We start from the raw sequence: 19,685 nt of genomic DNA, 5'->3' as shown, positions 1-19,685 counted from the left end.
CAACAGAGACTAACCTTAATCTAACCTTCACAGAAGTAGCATGCTCAAGCAGAGAGTGGAGATGGGTCAGTACTTGTTTGTTTCTAGTGATCCCCCTCCATCAGATGAGTCATATTTTGCAACAGCATCTGAAACTGCTCTGATTTATACCAGAAGATGAAACCTCTTCTGGCAGGCCCATAATCCTGGAGTGGCAAAGTAAAGATGCTGTTTTTCCCTTTCCAAGCTCAGCCACACCTTTTGCACAGAGGAGCGCTGAACAGGGCACATATATTTTTCTTGGCTTCAGTTCTGTAGGGCATGTAGCAGTACTAGAAAACACATGCATAATAAGGGGTGAGCATTAATGCCATCAGAAGGCAATAAAAGCTCTGCAAATCTCCTGTCAATCTCATATAGGCTTTAACATTTGAGCTGGTCACTATGACATTGCTAAATAAACAATGACTCTGGTCTATCTTACTTTCCAAACAAAGCTGTCTGAAACAAAATTTCCTCCCCAGTATCAATAGTCGTGCAGTTATGATGAAATGAAGTTATTCAGAAAACTACTCCAAACAGAAAAAGGACTGGCCATAGAATTATCCATGGCCAGTGTAAAACCAGTCAAGAATGATTTTGCAGCACTGACAACATTATCTTCAACAATGTGAAGAGGTTAATGTTACATGTAAGAAGCAAGTCAGGCTTGTACACATAACTGATGCTTAAAATACGAAGTTTTTTCCTTTCGTACCATTCAAGAATAAGTTAATTGTGATTAAGAGGCATTAAAGGCACTGAAACAGTGATACTGGATACTAGAAAAAGAAATATTTATAGATTAAGACTATAGCTTTCCTTTTGAAACAACTTTGAAATCTCACTAAGAGCATTTAGCACTGCCTTCTTAGGTGATATTATCTAATTCAACTTTTTTTTCCCCATAAAACTAGCTTAGTAGAGTCTATTCCCATTAAAGTCAATATACTTAGGTTTCAAAGCCTTTATACAAAGTCTCAAGCCTTTATTGGTAGAATGATGTTATAAGCAGATGACACAATAAAATCCTACAAAGGGATATCACTTCTAAACTATGTTGCTATACACTGCTTTTCATATATTTAACCCTTGTTGTGAAAGCACTCATGAAAATCAATTGTAAAAATACTTGTCTTTTAAGGATAGTTACAAGAAAGAGGAGAAGTGTATTGAATTGGTGACGGATGCATATGGGACATGGAACCACAGTACATTTTGTTTACCTGAGGTGGTGTCAGTGTCCTATCATTAAGTCACCTAATTGGTTATGTGCCCTATTCACAAACCACTGAGGTAAGAGTGGGAGGAAGATAAATATTTTCCTGTTACAGAGCTAACCATTCCCCATTTCATCATTCACTGGCAAGCCACAGTGGGACTCTAATAAGACTTCATTGGGCTAAAGGCATTGAATCATTCATGCTACTGTGCAGCTGACGCCAGCATCAGGACTATATTCAGCTTACGGAATACTGACAGCGTGGCTGGTAAATGATGAATTATTTTTCAAGGGCACCACAGGACAAGTTCCCTCCTCAGGCTGTGAAGAAAACAGAGTGCTTTGTTTACGTGCCTGGTTGTTTTTCTGAGGCACTGCATGCTTGGGGTTGTAAATCACGTGCTAAAGTTGCAAGCTGATTCGCAGTACGTTGCAGGGCACAGACTGCACTCTGCTGGGCAGTTAGAGCTAATGTAAAAAGCGGAGTAATCATCTAGGTACACAAAGGAAAAGGTACTAAGACAAGTGAAAACATCTTCAGCAGTAGACACAGTGGTAAAAGTCCCGTATTATCAGCCTGATAGTCGGTTATTCTACTTAAAAATCTCTGATTTTTATTCATCTCAACTGCAGATGTCTTTCCTTCCATAATGAGCAGAACATTAAGTTGATCACCAAATCAAAAAACAGTATGATCGGATCACCATGTGTCAGCTACCTTTCACAGAGTCATTCGGACCTACTATTTGTTCCTGGTGCATCCTGACTGAGCAAAAGTTGTGCTGGACCTGAAAGCAGGGCTGACTGAGCACAGGGAGTGCATCCCAAACTACGTTTGAATCAGGTTACAGAAAAACCTGGAGACAAACTTTAAAACAAAAACAAAAAAGCACAGTACTTTGCTGATAAACCAAAAGCTTTTTTGTAAGGCTTCTAGCACACCTGACAATTACCTATTCATTCCAATCTCACAGTATTGTCTGGAATGAGGAGAACACTACAATTTTCGTTTCATGGTAGGCAAAGAAGAGGATGAATCAAGGCAAAGAGATCTTATAGGGTTTGTCCAAAATAACATGACAACACTTGAAGTCAGGGTCAAATACGGGAAAAAAAAAAAACCATATTGCTTGGATTCTGGAGGAAGTATATAGAGAACAGATGGGATTATATAGAAAGACATACTGACCTCTACACTGTTTGAATTAACAGGAAAGGCTGAAAAAATGTAATAAATTAAAAAATGCTAAAGCTTACTTGGTGGAAGAGGCTCATCGATAGTTGGGTAGTGATGATGGTCAGGCCTCAGAGAAGGAAGCTGGCTGACTGGCTGAGAATTATGGAGTAAAGGACAATCACCTACGGACAAGATATTCAAGATATTGACAGTCATTCACTGTTTTCACAACATGGTTCCAAAAAACGTGCTACTGTAAAACAAGTGATTATTTGTCACAGAGGTTTTCCTGGTATACTTGCAGCTGTCGTTATTCCTATTCCCAGGCACTATTTTAATAACAATTCACACACCAAAGAATTATCAAAATAATGCAGTCAGGGCTCCAGTCTCAGGTTTGAGCCAATGTTAATCTATTATGGGCCAGATTCTGGACTCATAGACACACAAATGTAAGCGAGAGAAGAATCAGGCTTGATCTCTGAGAAATACGGTACAGCTCAAGCTTCTGCAGAAACTGGACAGGAACATGCAAAATCCTGGCTCCAACTTTTCTCACCAGCAAAATATGAGGCTAAAATCTGCCTTGAATCTTCCTCTGCTTTTCCAAAGGATCAGCAACTGTATAAATAGGTTGGAGTGGCAGAATTGTGCAGTCCCTGTAAAGCAGAAGAGCACCTCCTTCTACAGATATTTTTCAAAATTCAAAGTGTTCATCTTGGGTGGGAGGAGAGAGAATGAGATAAGGACCAGAAACAAATAGGAGACAGGTGGTAGAAGAGGACAAAAGATAGTGAAACATAGTCAGGACCTGAGATAAAGAGAGAAGACCTGAGATACAGAAGAAGGAAAGAAGAAGGAAAACTGAAACACAGTGGACAGTGCAATGGTAGTTTTTAGAAAACAGTAATACTGTATATCTGCATATGAAATAAATGAAATCTAAGTAAATGTCCAAACTCATTTTCTTTTGAGAGGAATAACTTAAGATCCAGATATTTTTTATAGAATCCTTTAAGATACGAAGAAGTTTATTGTAAGGAAGTAAAACTATTCCTCATCTTAGACTTAACTATGAGAATGAGGAAACTGCAAGATAAAAATAATTCAGATTCCTTCTCATTCTGTTCTTAGAAACCAAGATTATTTATCCTAGTAACAGACACTTAAAAATTAAAATCAGACCAATCACATGAACCAAACTGTGTTGGCCGGTTTAGCTGTCTTTAAAATCAGTGTTATTTTAATATCCTAAGAAAGAACAGTTTGTAAAAAATAACATATTGCTACCAAATATATATAAAAAAATGCCTAAAAATAAGCATACACAAAGAACAGCTACAAGGCAGAAACTAATTTTGTATAAAACTGAAAAAAATCTCACACCATCCAGAAGTGAGAAAAAATACTTGTCAAAAATACTCTCTCTTCTAGGTGCTTTGATGCTACCATATGGCATCTTAAATTTCTCCATTAAAACACTTTGTATAGGCATATCTAACGGTCATATCTGCTGTGTGTTCTGAACAGACAGCAGAGTTATGTAAGTTATTACTCAGTGCTAAAAGTCTGGCTTTCATAGGCTTAAAATCTGTGCTGTTTCTACAGGTGTTGTGGCACAATTTACCAGAACATCTATCTATGTTTCTTTACTTACCTCACCATAATTGACTCTCCCCTAGTCATGACAGTTACACCAGTGGAATCATGGTAGTGCCAGTCACCTGGAGTGGATGCAGGTGACCACATCTACTGTATTTGTAACAGCCACCAAACCATGGATCAACACGCACAGTTACTGAAGTACGCCCTGGTCATACCAAAAGAGTGCTAAGAGCAGGGCTGCCCTTCAGACATTCTCTCTTTCAGCCAGCCAAAGCAAAGTTGCTGTGCCTTGTATAAAGTTGAGAGACAAAATTTTGTAGCCATACTGAGTCCGTATGCAGAAGACATCCTCTCCCCAAAGCCGCTCTCAGAACACACATGGTCCAAAGCAACTATCAATTCTGTAAGAATAGTCTCATGCACACACACACTCGTGTCCTCCTGGGTATACAAAGTCCCTCACCTGCAAGGAAGGTCCACCTTGCTGAGGATTTCTATCTCTCTCTGTACTTCTGAGAATTAATTGTTTGGGCTAGAACCAAGGGCTTAACAGTCCCCTTACACCATTCCTTCAGCAAGAGCAGTGAAAGACCGGGGTAAATGAAGTGGGAATGGACAGTGAAAAGGTACAAGGGTGCTTTAGCTGGAGTTTCCTAGTGATCACCAATTATGTTATTCTCTCAGTGCTGTTTAAATTTGATGTCACTTATACCAGGGGACAGCTGGCTCAGGATGTGGGAATGCAATTCTACCCTTGACCACAACAGCCTGAGAAAAATGATAAGTGAACTGAAGATGAGTAACCAAATCCACCCTTCATGTAATTCCATACTATGTAAAAAAAAACTTACCGAAGGTATATATTTAATGTTGAGGCTTGGAAAGAGTAAGAAAAAGACTATCTATGTTGTGAAAACAGAAGTGATTTTTTAAATTATATTTTATCTCTAGAGAAAGATAAGACAAGAATTTTGTTGGATACAGCTAAATCTCAGAAAATAAGTAATCTGAGTTGCCCTACAGTCTGTGAAATTTGATGTTGATTTGTTTGAAAACAAAAAAAATTATTGGGAAATTTGAGTAAACAGGTTTTGTAAGAGGCAACTATTTCATTTCTAACTTGAAAACATTTGCTTTTCTCCACATACATGACTGTGTATATCATACACAGACGCTGGCCCAGATCCTTAGCTGAAGTAAATCAGCATGTCTGCCCCTTGACAAGCACAAGCTGGTCCTCTCACTGTCTAGCAGAGACATGGCAGTACATCAGATATGTGAAATGAAACAATCCCAGGAAATAAGGAATGGGTTGGTGATGTGATAATGCTGGTCTGCCACATAACTTCAGCTAATCTTGATTTTATAATGATGCATGTATATCTACAGGAATCCTTATATACAGATCCCCATCTGTATGTGCTGAGATACATAAAGACAGGCTCAATTATCCAACCCTCCCTAAAATATCACCCAACTCAGAGACCCCAAGTTTTTATGAAATAAGCCATGAGCTATCTGAAACCTTGATTATCTGATGCCTTCTGTGACATTCAGATAATCAGGGCTGCTCAGTGCATTGATTCTCAGGATCTAACCTTCTCTTCTGCTGCTTGGACCTGCTATTGGGGTGTCTAGACTTTCTGTGGCTAGTTGTGGATTCCCACCATGAGCTACTAGTTCATCTGGCCACTGGGAGGAGCCATCCACTTGCTCCCTGTCCAGCTCAGGGCTCTGTACTGAGTCTGGCACAGATTCAAAAGCGCTATTCTCCTCCTCCTCATCATCCTGAGAGGAAAAGACCGTGCTCTCAGAAATCTTTGCACTGTCAACAGAGGAGAAGCGGGTATGGCTGGAGAAGCGATTGTTACTGTCATAGCAGGAGGTGCTGTAGCAGGAGGTGCTGTAGCAGGAAGTGCTGTAGCAGGAGGTACTATAGCAGGAGGGGCTGTAGCAAGAGGTGTCGCACGCCTCACATTCATTGTCACCATTGGGTCTAGAGCTTGACTCGCTTTCGCTTCCTGTCCTGGGGTTTTCCCCATCCACCAGCCCATCATTTAAGTCAGAGAGTTGTTCGTCTAAGGTCCCGGGAGGCACTGTGCACTGGCTGAAGTTCTCCTCTGTCTCATTTTCTGGAGGAGGCTCTGCTGCCACTGTCTCACTCTCACTGACTGTCTCCTTCTGCAACACCTCCTTGACTGTGGACTCTTCATCATTCTCCCCGCCGTTGCCAGCATCTTGCTCTTCTTCCCCATCACTGCTCATCTGTGCTGAGGGCAGGCTGTGGAGCAGGTTGTGAATTCTTATATAGTGAGTGCGGGGCGTCTCTGGCTCACCACAAGCTGAAGCTATAACTGTCTCTAGTTCAGACACAGGCAGGGAGCATGGCCTTGTTTTCCTCTTTGCTGTGGTCCTCAGCTGTAGCTTGCTGTCTTCCTCCTCTTGAGCTGAAGCACCTCCTTCTTCCTGACTCTTCTCTAGGTCTTTGTCAGCATACACATCTGCACTCACCTCATTGACATCTAAAGTTTCTGTGCTGTTCAATATTCCATCATCTCCCTGAGTACCAGAATTGACTTTGCTGTTTTCCCTAACTTCAGTCTCAGAAGAAGACACGCAAGCCAGCAGACCCAGCTGCTCCGTGAGGTCCGTCGTGTTTAAAGAAGGCAGCACTTCTCCTCGGATGGATTCCAGGGGCTCAGGAACTGGCACGGCATCAACCTCCTCATCTCCTGCTAGCTCTTCATTTATGTTGTTCTGGTTGACTTCCCTGGGTGGTTTGACAGCCCCTGGGCTATCAATATTGTTCACACTGTATCCATTTAGCTCTTCTGGAACTGTATTTTCTGAGGTCACCGTGTTGATGCATGGAGGCTCACCGAGGCTTTCCTCCGTGGGGTTGTTCACAGGGCTTTCCTGGAGGTCAGCTGGCTCAGGATCTGCACTAATGGAGACCTCTTCATCATCTGTATGAGACAGGAAAAGAAATTACTTACTCTTTTAATACAAAATGTTGACAGAATCAGAAGCTTGGCTGTGAGTATAGAGGCATCCACTGGATTCTGAAAAAATTAAAACATAAATCAGAGAGTGAAATGAGTAGCTCACTGAAAAAAGGCTGGTTTTGTGGTAGGCAGCCTTTGTGCAGTAGATTTAACAATCACAGGACTTACTCATGGTGGTAATGTGTATGCAGCATACTGCCTTCCTGCAATATAACCTTTCCTGAAACTCCCCTTTAAGCCAGTGGGCTTAAAGGAGTATCGTGGTATTGACAAGGATACTTTCTCTGATGCTTTAATTACATTTTTCTTGTCACGCAGAAGCTGACAAGATTTTGCAACAGAGAATTTAACAAATTGCTAATCAACCCCCTGAAATCTGGGATTTCTTTCTTTGATATGATTTCCTCCCAGATGCCAGACAGCCTGGGCTTTTTGATCCCATCTACCAGTCAAAAGAAAGAAGTCATGTTTTTCCAGTAAGGGGCAGGTCACAATTTAGGAAACAGTACTAATGCAGCTTTTGGCTTGACAAAGTGTACCTGAGACAGCATGACTTTAGAGAAGAAAAAAGCCCCTGAGCATTATTTATTATTTATTATTTATTTATTATTGACACAAAACCAAGATTCAAACTGACACCACCATGACTGAAGGGGAACAATGCATTTTCTTTTCCTTTTTTTTTTTAAGATTAACAATAGTCAAAACGAGGAAGTCTTCAATCATCCTTACTATCGGATTATTCACTTTTACTTATAAAATGCTCAAATGTTGATGACTCTACAAATAATAGCCCACCAAACACTTCCTCAGGACAGATGATAGAGAGGTAGATGGGACCTTAGTTTTTCATCCTCTTCTCTCCAGTGACAAGGAAGACTATATGAAGCAGTCAAGAACAGGAGGACACAGTAGCAGCTGTCAGCTGAGGTGAAGTAGGGGAGAAACCGCAACTCACGATGCATTCTGTGGACAGGAGACTCCATGCGCTTTCCTTTGCTCATGACTGCACCTAAAGTATCAGAGCTGCCAGTAGAGAACCTAGACTTCTGAGAAGAAATGAATGCAAAGCCAAAAAAGCACTAGAAAAAGGGTGCATTAAGACTAAGAATTACCTTGATGAATGGAAGAAGTTATCTCAAATCGGAACTGCAGCTGGCCACTGACATGATCTGTAGGAAGCCTGCGACCGAGAGTGTAGCTTACAACCCTGTCCCTGAAAGAAAGCAAATACTGTCACAATAGACTATAACCTACTAAATGTCTACTGTCCATAGATAAAGCTGCTGTGTCCTACAAAAATACGTAATGAATTTCAGAGTCTATTCAACCCAGCCATGAGGGCATGTTGACTTGCATACAAAAGAACAAATGGCAGAGGAGAGGACAATGTCTTCAATTACAATGGAACAGTTGAATCAGCTTCTAGGATACACAAGCACATATGTATACATATAGAGAGAATGGTGGAAATGGAACCTCTGCAGCATGGGCATGGAAATATCAACATGGGAAGCAAACAACTCCCACTTCAGCTATTGTAACAAGACTTCCTTGCTGACCTGATCATATCTACCCTTATGCAGAATCTCACATTTCTATATTTCTTTCCCTTCATCATCTGCATAAAATTCAGCTTTCCTGTACTTATTTTCAAAATTCTGGACAGATCAGTCCCCACTTTACCACCTTCTCTTTTTAAGCTGATTGAACAACTACTCTTCATCTCTTTCCACCCCTCTTACCTCTATGAAGCTGAAATATCAGGAGAACACCTTCCTGACAAGGTTGATCAATGATTCCACTCTGTCCTTGTGCAGGTCCCTCCCTTTGCCACACTTCATCCACCCCTCAGAACAGAATGAAACTACAGAAGAGATTAACTTCCCAGTTGCCCAAAATGAGGCTGAATCAATGTTTGCAAAGCATTTGTTAAGTGCAGAGGGTTCACTGAATAGTAATATTTATATATCTTTTAAAGAAACATAGTCCCCAGTTGGGTCCAATATATTTACTAGAGTAGTTTCACATGCACTGGAAATCACATAAATGAGATGTTCTCAAGATTTATGAATAATCTTTCTGAATTTGTGTGTTCTCATTGAGCTTGCCTGAGATTTAAAAGCCACTGTGGTAACAAAACTAAGCCAGATCTAGGTACAGGCTGGAGGCACTGCTCTTGGCAAAGTATGTCCCTTGATAGACAGTGTTTTCCATAAGGAAGTAAAATAGGAAGATATAATCAGATGATGATGACACGTTGAGGGAAGCCAATGATATCAGTTACAAAGCTCTACTTTCCCCAAGCTGTTCTTTTCCATCTGGTTTCTAAAAAGCCACTCTATCTTTCCTACTTGAGAAACATGGATGTAGTTTAGTCCCTTCTGGTAGATTCAGCTGTCAATATCACTGCCAGTTTTGAACCAGCTGTTCAAAAACACTTCCAACAAGCCCATCATCCTGCTGTTCAGCTGAACTGAGATCCAATTTTCAGAAATTCCTTCCTGGCAACCGCATCTTCTATGCTCTCTTCAGTAGCTTACTCTTTCTCTTCCTGCTCTGGAAGGTCTAAACCTTAAAGTTCAGAGCAAATGTTTTGGCTTTGTCAGCATGCTATCCATCCATCTCACGTTGGAATTATGTTACTTTTGCTGCACACATCCTCCCTGGACCTTCTTACAGCAGGGATGCAGGGCAGGGCTGCTAATCTGAACTGGATATTCCTTGGCAGCAGGGGAGGGTCAGAAAGACTCAGCTATAACGTATATTTCTACAGTATTTCCACTGTCTAAAGGGAGGAGGAACAGATCTGGCAAGATTTTAGCCCAGAGTTAATCCTCTGAAACATGAAAATAGCCTGTTGATAGCACTAAAACAATGTTTAAATTGAAAATATTGCACTCTCCAGATTTGTGGCCAAAATTTGATACACACAAAACCTTTCCTAAATGCCAGTTCTCACGTTTTGAAATGTAACAGATAAGGTTATAAAGAGAAATCACTGTTTGGCCCATAGTGCTATGCGTTCTAATAAAGACTAACATTGTTCATCAGGCAACTCTCAGTTTAGTAATACCCACACAACATCATTATGTAACTATAAAGGCATATCACCAGGAACTTCAAATTGGCAGCACACTCCTTAAACAAGTCAAAGTACGAGCAGCAAAATTACCCTATGGCATGTCTTTCCAAGAGGCGCTGAACTGGCATAGAGAGTTTTCCCAGGAAACGCTTGATAATCGGTCGGCTCTTTGCAAATTTGTCTTTAACTTCTATTTCCAGGACATCCGTGGGCAGGGAGACAAAGCTGAATTGCTGCAATAAAAGAGTAAAGAACATGAAGCTGGTGGCTGAGCCACAACATACTGCTGCATGTGGGATTCTCTGGCTTTTTCAAAGGACAGAAACAGGTCTTGGAACCCAAGGCATAGGCCTGTAAATAAAAACAGCCTGTCCTCAAAGCAATCAAGTGAAAACATCCTATAGCTACTAGGTAACACTGAGGAATCAGGCTTGGAGAATGCAAGAATTTCAGATATTCATGTCATATTAGCAAGCAAAGGCTTGTCTATGGTAAGAAGAGCATACCTATGGGATCTAATGAACTCTGCCCTAGCAGTGGTTATTGATCTAAATGCAATTGGCCAGATGATCTTTTTTCCTTTTTTCCACACAAATTCTAAATACTTCAAATAGCTGCATGTAAGTACAACTAAACTGGAAGCATGGAGAGATGTTTAGTCAGCATTTTCCTCCTCTAGACTGGCGATTTGTGGCAACTCTGCTGTTCAGCACACCTCAGCTATTGAGTAGTGGGGAACTAATGAAGTGCACAACAGCTGATCACAGTTTTTAGATACATATTAAAATCTTTCCCACTCTCATCTCTGTCCTAACTTAGAAGGGAACAGTCTGAAAATATTGTTTATCTGTATCAATTTCCTGGTGTGGTTCACAGCGTGATCCCACACAGCTAACCCAGGAGGTAAGCCATGGCACAGGCTACCATAACCAGTGACATCAGGGAAGATAGGAATGTCAACATCAAAAACTGGTGCTGTCACTGGATGCTTTGAAACATGTCAACACCGCCTCAGCTGGTCTGGTTTTGAGAACATCTGTTTTAACTTACATGTAACGTTTCAGCAAGCTTTTTAGAGAATGTGTACACAAAAACCTCAGGAAGAAACACGGAGGGTGGTATTTTAAGTTTTAATGGCAAGGAATTCCACATGTACGGATTCCAAGTACAGGAACATTACAGCAACTGGAGATACAGGGATGTCCCCATAGGGAAAGCAAACTTGTTCCTTAGGATAACAATAAAAAGCAAATATATTAGTTGCTTATCCTTGCTTGCTCCTAGATTGCCTAAATTCAGTACAGACCATGAGCTGGTGACATGACTCACTGAATGCTTTTATCCAAACAGATCTGTTACTATGAGGATGCTATCAGCGAGAAAGAAGGATCTCTCTGCTATGGCATGCAAAAGTAGGATATCTGTAAGACAGCTGTTTGTCTAGCTCAAAAGTCAGTGTTAAACTGGAAGCTGACTTCTGTACTAAGTGAATACTGAGATAGATAAAAGGGTTTTCTAACTTTCCCACTGCCAGAAGTAGTCTTCACAGTGCAATAACGCTCTGGGTTATTGAGGTCTGGAGTTCAGCCCTAAATTGTTGTTATCCAATTTTCAAGAAATGCTGACTTTGAACAGCTTCATGTGTAACTAAAATGAGCAGTATATTCTACTAAATAGGTCCTGCAAATAAATAAACAAATAAATAAACAATCTGAGAAACACAATTCAAATAACCCCCAAAGCGTTATTTTCTTCTCATTTTCTATACCTCTGCAGCATACTATTGAAGAGTCTAAACCCTACAAAAGGGGAACATTATTTTTACATATTGATATATTGAATATCGCCTTATTAAAATAAGCTATATTACCATAACAGTATGGGTATCTTGGGTAACTGCCCAATCAGGGCACATACAAGGAAAGCAGAAAACATTCATTTAACTGAATGAGGTTTCTTTAATGTAATGTAATTTGTCATTTAATGAATCTTCCACTATACTGTTGTTGACATGTACTACTGTAAAATGATTTATGTGAGGTAGAGCATGCTCACACACTAGCTAAAGACTGAGCTGTCCATAAGTGGAAATAAAAGTTAAGTTAATGAACTGTACGTTCCTCTATTACTGATATTTTGTCTTGTGGCACAACTCTTGAAGTAAATCAGAACTTGCATGCACATTTGTTTTTGTAATGCCAGGTGGAACCAAGTGACACCCTTTTTGCACAAGAAACACACTGACATTTTCCAGAGCACTTCTCAACAGCCAAGCTGAGTGGACACATGGAACGTGTGCTGGAATCAGCCAGGGGAAATGTCTATTGTTTCCTCAGAAAGCTGTGCTTCTTAGGCATACAAATACAGTGATATTTCATACAATCTGTAAATTCAAACTCTGTTCTGATTTCACCTGCCAACCATGCTGCACTTGGGGATATACAAGACTAGCCTGTGACCAGCTTCTGGTCCATGATCACAGTTCCCAAGCACTTTCTCTAAAACAATGTTCTGACACTTTCAAGCTGTGTATTGAAAGCACAGTTAAGCCTTTAAGACCTGAGATATCCCGTGGCAAAACTCAAAAGATTTACCATATGGAAACTAATACAGATTGAAATTGAAAATGAACTCAAATAAATGGATTTGGAGACAGTAAGATAGTGATAATTTTACATGATTTGGTTTTCCATTATCTGAACACTTGCACCCAATGCTCCCATACAGTTTAGTTCATAATGGACAGCATTTTCCAGAGGCAGTCCCTGAATGTGGATGCCCCATGCTTAGGTCATTCATCCTGAAGAGCCTCAAGTAATCCTCAGTTTAGAGAACACACTGGCCACTTGTCCTTTGAAAAATGAAATCCAGCAAAATAACAAGGCTTTAGAAATCAAAAACTGATAAATTCATTTTCAGAAGTCACCAATCACTTTTGAAAATATGCAAGTTCTTGTGATATTTTAAGATCAGATTGTCCTCTTTGGAGGTGGAACCAAATCACTATCAAACGCTATTTTCTTTCTCTTCACTTTCTTTTCTGAGAAGTGACAGCCCCTGTACCTTAGCCATAAAAGGTTGGCTGCTTTTACACTGTTCAATGCTTGGCACTCGTGTCTGGAAAAAAAAGAAACCTGTATTTCATTATCTTCTCTAAAATGTGGGCAGGTTTTGGAGTAAAACAGAGGACCTTGTCCAAATTGATCATGAGACAGCAATGGTATCCTGGGCTGCATTATGCAAAACATTGCCAGCAAGTCAAGGGGGAATCCCTCCACACTAATCAGCACTGAGGAGAACACACTTGGAGCACTGTGTCCAGCTGTGGACTCCTGAGTATAAGACAGGTACAAACATAGTGGAGAGAGTCCAATGAAGGGCCACAAAGGTGATTAAGGGACCCACACATCTCTCCTATGAGGAAAGGCTAAGTGATCTGGGACTGCCCAGCTTAGATGACTTAGCTGGATCAGAAGGCCTCCAGAGGTACATTCTAATCTCAACACTTCTGTGATTCTGTGAGTAAGTATTTTTGTACCAGCTCTGGAAAGAAAATTGGAAAGATTCTCTTCCCCGCTGAAGTACAGAACTGGTAAGATACAATTACATTTTGGTTAACAGATTTGAAACAAAATCTTGTTCAAAGCATATGGAAGTAATAGGGAAGGAAAATGATGTTAATGAAGACTCGAGTCTCATAGGATGGCAGAAAATGACCTCCTCTTCCAGTAACAGTAGAAAGCAGTTTACCCAAATAAAAACAAATAACATCTATATTTTATCTGTACGACACAGATTTCTGACTTTTTTTTTTTTTTTTAATTTAGTAGACTCTAGGAGAAAAAGAGAGCTTACCTCCTGTGCGAGAAGGGACAGGCAACATGTGGAGAGTACAAGCATGTTGCTAGCAAAAGCAGGGGAAAAATCAGAAAGGCTAAAGCCCAGCACAAACTCAACCTGGCCACTGTTGTAAAGGACAAGAAAAACCAGTTTTAACAAACATATTAACAGTAAGAGGAAGGCCAAGGAGAATAGGAGAATCTCCATCCTTTACTGGATATAGTGGGGAACATGACCACTGGCGATAAGGAAAAGGCTGAGATTCTCAATACCTTCTTTACATGTCTTTAATAGTCAGACTAGTTATCCTCAGGGTGTCCAGCCTCTTGACCTGGAAATCTGGGGTGGGAGCAGAATAAATCCCCCTTAATTCAGGTGGAAACAGAGACTTGCTACTCCACCTGGACTATCACAAGTCCATGGGATCAGGTGGGACTCCAGCAAAGCCTTTGACACTATATCCCACAGCATTCTCCTGAAGAAGCTGGCAGCACATGGCTTGAACAGGTACACTCCTTGTTGAGCACAAAACTGGCTGGGTGGCCAGGCCAGTGGTGGTGAATGGAATAAAATCAATCTGGTGACCAGTCATGAGTGGTGCTCCCCAGGGGTCAGTATTGGGGCCCATCCTGTTTAATATCATTACTGATGATTTGGATGAGGGAATTGAGTGCACACTCTGTAAATCTGCAGATGACACCAAGCTGGGGGGAAGTGTCAATCTGCCTGAAGGTAGGAAGGCCCAAAAGACGGACCTGGACAGGCCAGATCAACGGGCTGAGGCAATGGAATGAAGTTCAACAAGTGTCAGGCCCTGCACTTTGGCCACAACAATCCCATGCAGAAATACAGGCTTGGGGCAGAGTGGCTGAAAAGCTGTGTGAAGGAAAATGCTTTGGGGGCACTGCTCAACATTTGTCTGACCAATGTGCCCAGGTAGACAAGAAGGCCAACGGCACCCTGGCTTGTATCAGAAATAGTGTTGCCAGTAGGACCAGGGAGGTGATCGTCCCCCTATACTCAGCTTCAGTGAGGCTGCATCTTGAATACTGTGGTCAGTTTTAGGCCCCTCACTACAAGAAAGACATTGAGGCCTTGGAGTGTGTCCAGAGAAGGGCAAGGAAGGCTGGTGGAGGATCACAATAAGTCTTATGAGGAGCAGCTAAGGGAACCGGGATGTTTTATCTGGAGGAGGCTGAGGGCAGACCTTACAGGTCTCTGCAACTACCTAAAAGGAGGCTGTGGCAAGGTGGGAGTCAGCCTCTTCTCCTATGAAACTAGCAATAGGATTGGAGGGAATGGCCTCAAGTGGCACCACAGGAGGTTCAGTTGGATATTAGGAAGAATTTCTTCTCTGAAGGAGTGGTAAGGCGTTGAAAAAGGTTGCCCAGGGATGTGATCAGTCAGCGCCCCTGGAGGTGTTTAAGGAAAGGGTAGATGTGGTACTTCAGGATATGGTTTAATGGACAATATTGGTGGTAGGTAGACGGTTGGTCTAGGTGATCTTTGACTTCTTTTCCAACCTTAATAATTCTAAGATTCTATGGTTCTTTTTTAGGACATTCTGGCATCCCTTTAAAATTTCATTCCTAGAAAAAAACAGATTTACTCTAGAAAGATAAGCAGATTGACTCTTTTTTTTCCCCATTTGCAACTTCTTCTACAGGCATTTGTCAATACCAATACTGTTAGAGTCTGAAGATGCAGTGATTATTTTTTACTTGTAAGTTGCTCCTACAATTTTGATAATGGGCCAGTTGGAAAGAACAGACAGACCCTGTTAATCCCTGACTAAAAGAAATGCTGCACCACTACAGCACACTTTATTAGACAGTGGAGAACCTGTACAAGGCACTGTGTTAAAAATGCGCTAGAAAAAAGCAAGAGAAAGCTTTAACTGACATTTCCTCTGGCACCAAAAATCAAACAGTTGTAATTAACTATATCCATAGAAATACAGTGAAGGGAGAGGGAAGCAAAAGTGACCTAATGGAGGGACTCACATTAATATACGAACTCTTATTGGGCTTAACAAAAGGTATTGTCAGTTCTGGCTTTGGCAAGCAGTAAATCATTAGGATACTCCTTTAATTTACACAGATTTTGCACATCTGCCTCCTGATTGACTTGTATTCCTGTATTCACTCTCAAAGAGATGAAAATCAGAATCAGAGATACTCTGGATTAGTTGACACATTCAAATTCTCATGCAATTTCAATGACCTAAACATAGATCTGAATTTATACTGCTATCTTTATGTTGGAGTAAGACCCGAAGGGAAGACTCAGAGAGCAAGCTACTTTTAAGTGCTTACGGTTTTTTGTTGCTGTTGTTTATTTGTTTGTTTTTTCTTCCAGGCCCAACAATGACTTTAGATATGAAGATAATCCATTTCTTTGACATGAATAATCTTGTGAGTTTTGTATATGAGTTACACATGGTGAAAACTGAAGATACATTCCAAACGCTGACCTGACAGAATGTATCTGTAAGCATTCATAAGACAATAAAAACATCTCCAGAGCCTGAGAATAGTTTACATAGAAAGCAAATTGATGATGATGATTAATTCCCATGTCTTCTTTTCAAAAATATTATTTGTATGCCTGAATATGGATAGATTGTAGTGATGAGCTCTCAAAAACACTATCAAGAAAGTTGTTAAAATGAAAAGAGTAAGTCTTCTATACTGATTAGAAAAGTTAAGTGCAAGTGGAGTGCTAAGAACAGTTAGTGTATTAACTGGTGAAAGGTAGGTAAATTAATACATTGGTGATACGGAGCATTAGACCCTTGACTTGGAGTTGAGTATGTGAAACAATTAAACAGAATATATTTGTGATACCCATCATGTCACAGGGACAATATAAGCAGAAATAAATCTTAAAAGGCTGTAAATTACTTGTGATGGCTGAAGACAGATTTAATAATTCAGATGAATATTTCATTAGCGGCTTTTTCATTTCATATACTCTAGTGAAACAATTTCATGCTCCAGGTACTCACCACTCCATCTGTACTATTCTGCTCCCCATTCAAAAATCTTCAGTGTGTGTCACTTCTGTCCCACACAATGCTTCTCATATGAGCAACTGGATAAGTTCGAAGAGAATTCCAGTTTCTTAAACTTACTGCAGTACTTCTCAATGACAACATAAAATACTGCGGTGTCACCAGCACAGGGTACAGAGCTCCACTGCTGCTGAAGGGTAAGAAAGCCTACGAATATTCCTAGCAGGTCTTTGCCCTGGGATTCAGCAGCGACCACAGTGTCAGAATCTGTGTGGTACTCTATTCTGGCATGGCACAGTGTTTCTTTTCCTACAATAAAAAGGTGCAATAAAACTACGCTGCTGTTTTAACATTTCCCAACTTCTTTAAAGTTGGATAGGGCCTTGCATATTGATCTCCTAGATTTTCCCCCAGATTTACTTTCTCTGTTCATTGGGAAAAAAAAAGACCCTTCCTGTTTATTTCATGTTTTCTACAAAATTCAGAGTTACTGGCTAAGAGACTCGTGAATTTTCTTTGATGGCTTAGATAGTTTTGCAAGATGGCTTTCACTTTACAAATGACTAATTTCAGCCTTAAGACATTGGACATTCAAAAGAACTCCTGAAAAAAATGAAGTACTTATGGTACATCAAGAGACTTGACTTTTCTTCATCTCTTTCATGCTGTCTACAAATTCATTAGTATAGGATAGGTTGGAACACAACATTAGCAAGACTGATAGTATTTTAGGTGCAGAAGATGTGATAAGAATGTGTTTCTGGAAGAAAGACATATTAGAATAATCTAGATAATTTTTCTCACTCCTTCCACTCATTCCTGAAAGAACTAAAGTTGGCTTGGGCTTTCACACTGCAGTCATCACAGGATACTAAAGCAAACTGCAGCTTTAAAATCACAGCTTTTCTGTTTAGTGAAATATTTGTTTTACACTTTATGTGGCTATGTGTAGTGGAATATCGTATACTGAAGCTGCCACTCACAAGGCAGTGCCATTGAAGCCTCTGGCAAAACAGTGAATTCAGGATTTAGATTTCATATCATCTGTGCTGAACTTATGCTTAGGTACAAAGGCCTGCCTGTCTCTGCAGCCGATTCTTTTGTATTTGTCAAAAGAAGAGGGAGAAAGGTTATCTAAGTTAAACGACAAAAAAATGGAAGTTCAATCAGTGTCATACTCCTGTTGCTCTTTTCATGTTCTTCTTCTGATGGAATAATGCATTACATGAAGCATTGGTAGGATTGTCAGTATCTAGATCTGGGCCCTAAATCTGATCAAAATCAGATAAAATGCAATCCACATCCAGTTTAAAATCATACCATTATTTCAAAAAGAGTTAAAGCATCTTGAATCAGTGGCTCAGCACTCAGACAGCCTATTGCATTGATACCACCTTGATAGTCTTGCAGCCAGCACCCAGACCCCTTGCTTCTATCCCTGCTGACTGCAGTACAGAATCGCCCTCTCCCCAGACCACCACCTCTAACATTTGAGTCCTTGACTATTTCCTTCTTCTGATTGGTAATCTGAAGTGATAGATTTCATGAGAATTTATTCAAGTGCAGTATTTTTCAAAGATTGAGGGTTCTCTGAGGTGCAGTCAGTACAAGCTATATGTGTGAAAATACTTTAATTCTGTTTATCAATTCTGACACATTAACTACTATTTGTCAAGCGGTCTTCCAACGGAGTACTGAACACCTCTTACACACATCAATTAATTCACCAGAAAAAATTAGGTATCTTCAGAGTGATAAAGCAGTCACTCAAAGCATTAGTTTGTATCTCAGCTATAATCTAACAATATTTGTAAAAGCTGAGGCAAAGAAACAATCAGGGAAGCTGCAAGGAGTTCAGATGGTTTGCATCCTCACACTCCTACTGAAAGGCAATCTACTCTTCCAGAGCTAGAATTACTAGAGTTGAAATTCAAGGTGTCGTTTAACAGCTAACAATTCCTACTACTTTAAATACATTGGACAGTTCCAACAACCGGTTCTTACAGTCATCTCACTGCCATTCCTCGATGTTCTACACCTGCTCAATAGCAAGTAACCAAAACCGAAGAAGCAACTGGTTCTAACAAAACTGTCACGGTCAAGAAGGAAATGCAACAAATAGATCTCAAGGGAAGTTCAGATGGGGTAAGTACTTTGTTTGCAAACCCACTGTCAGAATTTGCCAGCCAGACTGAGGTATATTAACTACTTCTTAAACTAGTTTGTTTTGTTGATTAAAATCATTAGTGATCAGTACTGCTTGCCTGGACTGTCTATCACTTTGTGCTTGCTAACAAATAAAATCTTCTTAGAGGGGATTTATCAAAAGATTGTGACAGAAAATGCACGGTCTCAACACAAAACAATATGTGAAGAGTGTCATTATTCTTCTAACAGCAGTATTAGAAGAAAGATGATAAACATTCACATTTCTCAGTTCTACTAGATGAACAGAAGATTTGACAAAAGAACACTTCCTTAAGAGATTTATTTACATTTTACCCCAAAATAGCATGGCAAGAAACAATTCGCTCACTATGACCTTGCAATTAAGTGAACTGTTAGCAAATCTGGTGGGCTGCTCCAAAATCCCTTCTAATGGCCCACAACATCAGTGGTGGAATTTGATGGTACAGCTGTAGAAACTGAACCTTCCTATCAATATTCACAGAATCACAGAATCACAGAATTGTAAGGGTTGGAAGGGACCTCTAGAGATC

The 19,685-nt window shown here is 40.3% G+C and overlaps 1 protein-coding gene across 3 annotated transcripts in view; it reads right to left on the bottom strand.

Moving 5' to 3' along the window:
- The window catches only part of HECW1 (HECT, C2 and WW domain containing E3 ubiquitin protein ligase 1), a 182,138-nt gene that overhangs the window by 62,880 nt on the left and 99,573 nt on the right, over nucleotides 1–19,685 (bottom strand). For 2 of the 3 annotated variants that reach the window (XM_010713107.2, XM_010713108.2), the window contains exons 7-10: nucleotides 10,203–10,345; nucleotides 8,143–8,243; nucleotides 5,621–6,988; nucleotides 2,498–2,599 (exon numbers count right to left, since the gene is read on the bottom strand). In XM_010713107.2, coding sequence (XP_010711409.1) covers nucleotides 2,498–2,599; nucleotides 5,621–6,988; nucleotides 8,143–8,243; nucleotides 10,203–10,345 — 1,714 coding nt within the window. The remainder of the gene's footprint in view (nucleotides 1–2,497; nucleotides 2,600–5,620; nucleotides 6,989–8,142; nucleotides 8,244–10,202; nucleotides 10,346–19,685) is intronic. The other variant, XM_019616710.2, reaches the window with a different exon arrangement.

The sequence above is a fragment of the Meleagris gallopavo genome, chromosome 6 (genome assembly GCF_000146605.3).
Source record: "Meleagris gallopavo isolate NT-WF06-2002-E0010 breed Aviagen turkey brand Nicholas breeding stock chromosome 6, Turkey_5.1, whole genome shotgun sequence".
Lineage (NCBI taxonomy): Eukaryota > Metazoa > Chordata > Aves > Galliformes > Phasianidae > Meleagris > Meleagris gallopavo.
This window is presented reverse-complemented; position numbering and strand designations above follow the sequence as displayed.